The sequence below is a fragment of the Cervus canadensis genome, chromosome 1 (assembly GCF_019320065.1).
Source record: "Cervus canadensis isolate Bull #8, Minnesota chromosome 1, ASM1932006v1, whole genome shotgun sequence".
Lineage (NCBI taxonomy): Eukaryota > Metazoa > Chordata > Mammalia > Artiodactyla > Cervidae > Cervus > Cervus canadensis.
This window is the reverse complement of record NC_057386.1, coordinates 31,676,429-31,683,827: the sequence shown is the minus strand read 5'-3', so window position 1 is coordinate 31,683,827 and position 7,399 is coordinate 31,676,429. Positions and strand designations below refer to the sequence as shown.

Genomic DNA, 7,399 nt, shown 5'->3' with positions numbered 1-7,399 from the left:
GATGTGGGTTTGAGTCCAGATCTTGGGTAGGGTTTTTGTTTTGTTTTAACTTTCTGTAAGAACACTGGGGTGGGTAGCCATTTCCTTCTCCAGGGGATCTTCCCAACCCAGGGATCAAACCCGGGTCTCCTGCATTGCAAGGGGATTCTTTACCATCGGAGGCACCAGGGAAAACCCCAAAGCAAGAATATCTGCCCCCAAAATTATTGCTATAATTGAGTGAAATAATAAAGCATCAACAGAGTTCATGACACAGAACAGAAAGTTAAATATGAATTGTGCTTTTGAAAATAAAAATGTGAGTTGGGAACATTGAGGGTGATTACCAAAGGTGAAATTTGATAGGTGTTTTTCTGGAATCGAGCATAAAATCTTTCTCCTCTGCTTACTATTAGAAAGGTGATGGAACTTGTTTATTGACGGTCCAAGCCAGTATCCTTTTCCAGGGAAGGTAGACGAAGGCATTTTTTCAGAAACAGGTCGTTTCTAATTCACAGAACAGTCTTTTGTTCTGGGCATATTCTTTGTCCTTTAATGCTGCTGCTGCTGCTTCTTTTTTTTTGCTTTTATCAGGTAACCTGCTGCTGCCCTATTTGCTATGTCAAGGTGGATATTTAATAAATGATGACCACATATTCATCAAACAATAAATAACATTTCAGGGCACTGATGTAATAACGCATCCTGCTGATCTCTTGTTGAGCTAGAAATGGATGAGAAATTCACTTTGCAAGACTTCACCAGATTAATTATAAACCTGACAGTTACAGGACAGGTGAGCGGAGTCCCCCAGCGAATCCAGGGCGAGGCTATGCCAAGTCAATTCCTATTGGGTAGCAATCCAGTTAGGATTTTGCTTTAAGGAGTGAAAGTGCGACCGCGTAGGGGGCGCGCCAGGGAGCCGGAAAACTTCCTCGTAAGCAAATACTGAGGTTGGAAAAGAGCTAAGCTGCGGGGTTGGCAGAACCCGGCTTCAGTTCCGGTCTCTCTGTTTACGGGTCTGTGGCCTCAGCCCATGGCGTTAACCTCTCTGAGCGCGTTTCTTCACCAACCTAAACTGAGGATGATAAGGTCTCGCTTGCAAGTTTTGATCATCTCTAACCTGGTCTGTAATTTAAACAAGCAAACCACGGCCACCCCGGGTGTTTCTACACACGCCTCCCAGTTCTGGTCCCAGGATGGCGGGTCCCGCAAAGACTCTGCCTCCCCGGCTGCGCAGACAGGCTGGAAAGGAGGTGGTGCTACTCGTCCGCACACACCTGAGCCTGCGAAGGAGCCAGCGGTCCCAAAGCGCTCCCCACCCCGTCGCCGCTCTCTGTGCGCGTCTCTCGCTACGCCCGCGGCTACCCTTTCGGGAAGGCTTCACCTTCGCCCGGACGTCATTCCAAGAAACTTAGCAAGAGCCAGGGCTTTGCAATTTACGAGGGCGTTCATATTTATCATTCCTCTATTATTTTCAAGGCTTGAAGGCTGGGAGAGGACTAAGAGCAGAGGTTAAATTTGGGCCGGTAGGTTTAGGAGAGATAAGGAAAGGGGAGGGAAGCTGAAAGCCAAGCCCCAGTGCTTTGATTCCCGGTCCGAGCGGCGGGGGCGGGACCCGGAGGCGGGTGCGGGCGGTGGGGCGCTGCCCGGGGCGGTCTCTGCAGCCGGATTCCCGCGCGGGGCGGGGCGGCCCCGCCCTTAGCTCCGCCTCCGCCCGGTCCCGGCACACCTGGCCCGCAGGTAGCCGGCGCCTGGGCACCTTTCCGAGTCTGGAGGGGCCTGCCGGTGGCTCGTCCGCCTGGGGCCCCCGGGAGGGTGGAGGCTTGGTTTCGGGAGGGGCGCCGGCAGGAGCCATGGACCCAGGCGCGGGGGCCGCGGCCGGAGAGGGGCCGCCCGCGCCCCGGCCCCGCCGCCGCCGCTCCCTGCGCCGCCTGTTCGGCCGCTTCCTGCTGGCGCTGGGCAGTCGCTCCCGCCCCGGGGACTCGCCGCCCCGGCCCCGACCCCAGCCCCAATCAGGACACGGCGATGGCGACGGGGAGGGGGGCTTTGAGGGCCCGGATCCAGCCGCGCCCGGAAGCCCCGGGGAGGAGCGCCGGCCCGGACTCCCCGCCGGCGACGGGGCGCGGCCCCCGGGAGCGCAGGGCTTGAAGAACCACGGCAACACCTGTTTCATGAACGCCGTGGTGCAGTGTCTGAGCAACACCGACCTGCTGGCCGAGTTCCTGGCGCTGGGGCGCTACCGGGCGGTGCCCGGCCGCGCCGAGGTCACCGAGCAGCTGGCGGCGCTGGTGCGCGCGCTCTGGACGCGCGAATACACGCCCCAACTTTCCGCCGAGTTCAAGGTAGGCAGCGCCCGGCGGCCTCTAGTCCTCGCCGCTCGGCGGCAGCCGCGCTCCGGCCCTTCGCGTTTCCCTTCTGGACAAGTGGGTACTCCATCAGGATGGGGGCTTCTTGGGGACTTCTCGAGATGACAGTTACCAGTTCAGCCTGGGATTATCGCTTTTGTTTTGAGCTGACTAGTGTGTTAGCGCTTGAGGCGGGGGGGGGGGGGGGGGGGGGGGAGTGCCGGGAGCTGGTAGGTTTGAGTGTATGCAGCATTTCTGTGTTCAGCAAACGCTAGGTGAAGCCTCGGAGGGTTGGTTCTCACGCCAGGCACGGAGTTTCCAGTCTGGTTTCCAGTGCGGTGCGGGGAGTCAGAATTTCAAGGCCAGGGCCTGGGAGGAAGGAGGTGAATGACGAGAAGGACGCAGCCAGCTCAATCAAGATCTAGGAATAATCCAGGGAGAGGGAACAGCAACTATCAACACCAGAGGCCTGAAGGAGCTGAGAGTTGGAGGCATGAAAGAAAACTAGGGTGGCTGTTGCCCAGGAGAGTAGAGTGGGGTGGAGATGAAGTTGACCAGATCATGTAAGGTTTCGGAGACAGTGGTAAGGAGTTTGGATTTCAGTCTAAGCCCAACGCAAGCTGAGAACCTGTGTGCCAGGTACAGCACTGAGGGCAGGGGAGACGGAGTGGATCTGCTACATCAGAGATGGCATCCTTTTGTTTAGTGTGAATCAAATCCCCAAGGATGCGTTAGCCTGGGTTTGTATCCTTTTTCCCTGGGGTCATCATCTACTTACTGGGGATGCTGCAGGGTCAAGAGGCTTTGGAAGTTTTGTGTCTCACTTCGTCCAGGATTAAAACCCAGCGTTTGTTTGGGGTCCCAGTTGGATGAAAGAGTCCTGATAATTGACACACATGGCTGGCTTCCTGCAAAAAAAACAAAAAACAAAAAAACAACCCCACAGTTCTGGGCAGAGAGCGGAAGCTCCCTGAAGACTAGGGATTGTTGTTCTTGGGAGAGGGGGAACTTGTCAGTGTTCATTCCACAAGCATCACCACTCTTGAGTTTCAGCCCGAGAAAGCAATCCTTGCCATGTGACCCACAAGGGTGCCAACCCTCACCTTCCTCTCTCCTGCTTCCACCAGGGAAGCACTGTTCTACAGGCGTCAGGGAGTCAAATGGGTGTCAGTAATAGCCCTTTTGGCAGCATTCATTTTTTAAATGTGAGAGGCAGTGTCCTATGGTGGTTAAGGATACCACCTCTGTGACCTTGAGCAAGTTACTAAAAACTCAGTTGTGCCTCAGCTTTCCTCATCTGTAAAATGGGACTCTAGCAGTACTTACGTTATTACAGGGATGTTGTGATGATAAAATGAGTTAATTATATTAATATCTCCTCACCTGCAGAGACCAAGAGGAAGGAGGGAGGTAAGCTCTGTGTACCTTTTCTCTTGGTCTTTGCATTCTCATCCAGTTACTGCAGCCATGGAGAGGCAGGAGTAATTGAAAAGTCTTCTGAATTAGTAATCTGTGACTCACCAGGATTTCCTATTTCTCTTCTGCCTCAAATCCTAGAGCCAAGAAACTCCTTGTGAGTCTTGGGGGAATTGAAAGATAATCAAACTGTTAATATGTTAATAATGGTGATATGGTTCCAAATTTTCTTGGGACTTTTCAGGCAGGCAGTCTTGGAGACAGTGGAGGAGTCCAGAACAGGGGCTTTTAAACCTTGTGGATTGAAATCTAGGTGGGCTCCTCTGATTTTCCAGATGAGGAAACATTCATTCATTCAACAAATACTGTGTCCAGACACTATACAAGGAGCATGGAACACACGTGGGGGGATGAATGCAAATCCTGGGAGCTTACGGTCCAGCAGGAGAGATGGAGATGAGTGAAGTAATCCCACGGGCCCATGATTAGAACTGGTGACAAGAACTACAAAATAAAGATGTTCTCTGGCAATTCTGCTGTGTGAAAGTGTGAGTTGCTCAATGGTCGTCTACTCTTTGCGACCCCAGGGACTGTAGCCCGCCAGGCTCCTCTATCCATGGAATTCTGCAGGCAAGAACACTGGAGTGGGTAGCCATTTCCTTCTCCAGGGGATCCTCCTGACCCAGGGATCAAACCTGACAGATTCTTAACAGTCTGAGACACCAGGCAATTGTGCTAGAAGGATGTGATTGCTCTGGAGAGGTGGGGTGAGGAGGCGGGGCAGGGAGGCTTCCCAGGAGTGTGAATCTTTGAGCTGAGTTTTGAGGGATGAAGGGTCAACTAAGGACAGAGGAGGGTGGGAAGAAGTGCATTATAGTCCGTAAGACTGAAACTGCCAGTCACTGAGTGGAGTGGGGCTGGACGGGATAAATGCTTCGTAAAATGAATTGGTGGTGGTGGTTTCGTCACTAAGTCATGTCTTGCTACCCCGTGGACTGCAGCCAGCCAGGCTCCTCTGTCCAAGAAATCCTATGTGGCTGGGGGGAGGGGCTGGAGAATTGGTTGGGGACAAGCCACAGAAGGTTGTACAAAGGAGTTTGGTCTTTAAGAGGGATTATTAGCTTTGGACTGAGGAAGAGAGGAAGTTAAGAAGCCAGCATGCTGTAGTGTGTGACTCCAGCCCAGGCACACAAATGGGGTGGGTTTGTGGGGGTCCCCTTCCTCGGTCTCTGAGTCACCCAGCCTCCCACTGACAGTAGGACTACTCTTTGTTTTAACAGCAAATGAATAAATACATTAAAAACATCTTGTTCCAAAATACTTTGATTTCTTTGATAATGTAATTAAATATGTATAACTTAAAAAAAAATGAAAAATGCTAAAATGTGTTTTAAAAAAAAGATCTGGAATTCCACCCTCTAGAAATAACCATCATTAATGTGTTGATGTGTTTCAAATCATGTACAAACAATTGGAAATTCTAGTTTTGTATCCTGCTGTTTTCATGTAAGTAGCAACGTAAGACTTTCTCCTGGTCATTAAAATGTTCCGTGAAACAGTTTTTATTAATAATGATTGTATACTATTTCACTAAATGATCCAATTGCTAGGGAGACATTTTTTTTTTTTTTTTTCAATTAGCAATAATCGAGCCTCGGATAAACCTCATTGGCTACGATACTGCCACTGCCCTAAGCTAGGGAGACATTTTTATACTGTACAATTTTCCAACTATCATGCTGCATTGAAAATTCTTATGTTTAAATCATTGTCCTCAGCTCTGATCATTTCCATACACTTAATTCCTTGAGTGAAATGACACGGTCAAAGCAAAGATGACTGTTTTGTTGGGGTTTTTTTGTTTCTTGCTTTTTAAATCAACTTTTTTGAGGTATAAATTATGTACAATGAAATGCACCCATTTTTAAAAATTGAGTTATATGTGAGATACAACCCTGTGTAGGGTTTATATTGATAATATATTGATCTGGTATGTTTGTATTACTGATTGTGTACTGGCAATTATGATTGCCAGTAGTAGCATTGATTAATTCCTCCATCTCATCATGTAATTGTATTTCTTCTAGTGCTGGGAACATTTAAGGTTTAGTCTCTAGTGACTTTAGTATTTATAATACAGTTTTGTTGTCTGTAATCACTGTATAGGTACATTTCATTGTATTGTACTTCGCGGAGACTGTGTTCTTTACAAATTGAAGGTCTGTGACAACCCTGTGTAGGGCAAGTCTATCAGTGCCCTTTTTCCAACAGTATTTGCTCACTTTGTGTCTCTGTGTTGCATTTTGGTAATTTTCACAGTATTTCCAACTGTTTCATTTTTACCATATTTGTTACGATGATCTGTGATCAGTGATCTTTGATGTTACTATTGCCATTGTTTTGGGGGTGCTGTGAATTGCACCCATATAAGATGAACTTAATCAATAAATGTGTGTGTGCTGACCGCTCCACCAGCTTTCCATTCTGCCCATCTGTCTCTCCCCAGGCCTTCCTCTTCCCTGAGACACACAACATTGAAATTAGGCCAATGAATAACCCTGCAGTGACCTCTAAGGGTTCAAGTGAAAGGAAAAATCAACCCAAGCGCAGATGTCAGTCACTGTTGTCTTATTTTAAGAAATTGCCGCAGCCATCCTAGGCTTCAGCAGCCATCACCCTGACCAGTCAGCAGCCATCAGCATCAAGGCCAGACTTTCCACCAGCAGATTAAGAGTCGCTGAAGGCTCAGATGATGGTTAGCATTTTTTAGCAATAAATTTTTAAGAAAATTAAGGTCCATATGTTGTTTTTTAGACATAATATTATTGTATGTTTAATATTGTATTATTAAGAGACCACAGAAGACTGTAAATATCACTTTTATATGCACTGAGAAACCAAAAAGTTCACGTGACCTGCTTTATTGAAATATTTGCTTTATTATGGTGGTCTGGAACTGAACCCACAATACCTGATGTCTGCTTGTACCATGTACTAGTCTCCAGGACTTAAATATCTACTGGTTACAAGTATGTACCTTACACAACACCTCTCCCATCCCTCCACCCTCAGCCCCTCATAACCACTATTTTCTGCTTTTCAATTTTGATATTTTTAGATTCTACATATAAAAGGTATCATACACCAATTTCTTCTGTCTTTTTATTTCACTCAGCATAATGTCCTCATGGTCCATCCATGTTGCTACAAATGGCAGAATTTCTTCTCAGGGCTGAGTAAAAATTTTAAGTAGCATCTGATGAGTTTTGAGATCTATATAAATCATCTTCCCAATTTTAAGTGTTTATTGCTTTTTAGTTTTTAGATCAACTTTATTGGGCTTGATTATTTTTAGTGCCCACATTGACAAATTTCCAAAAATGATATCAAGTTGTAGATACACCAGCAATGCATGTTTTCCTGAGTATTAAATAGTCTCTCATTAATATGTTGAACAAATAGAAATAGCATCTTGTTTTTAACAATTGTTTGTTTGGAGTCAAGTGTTGAATCTTTCTGTGCTTTTTCACTATGAATGGTTGTAAGACTGCTCCTGGAATTGTCTGTTCATGTGGTTTGTCTAAATATTCTGCCTTGGTCATAATGTTGTTTTTTCTTGTTTCTTTAAATTCTTTAACTCTTGTCATACTTGCTGC

The 7,399-nt window shown here is 47.4% G+C and overlaps 1 protein-coding gene and 1 pseudogene across 2 annotated transcripts in view; one reads left to right on the top strand and one right to left on the bottom strand.

The window, feature by feature from the left end:
* Positions 1-1,655: 1,655 nt before the first annotated feature.
* USP43 (ubiquitin specific peptidase 43) overlaps positions 1,656-7,399 on the top strand; it is a 49,786-nt gene continuing 44,042 nt past the window's right edge. The window contains exon 1 of one of the 2 annotated variants that reach the window (XM_043474263.1): positions 1,656-2,324. In XM_043474263.1, the coding sequence (XP_043330198.1) occupies positions 1,836-2,324 (489 nt within the window). In that variant the 5' untranslated portion in view covers positions 1,656-1,835. The remainder of the gene's footprint in view (positions 2,325-7,399) is intronic. The other variant, XM_043474258.1, reaches the window with a different exon arrangement.
* On the bottom strand, positions 5,328-5,441 carry LOC122424778 (annotated as a pseudogene).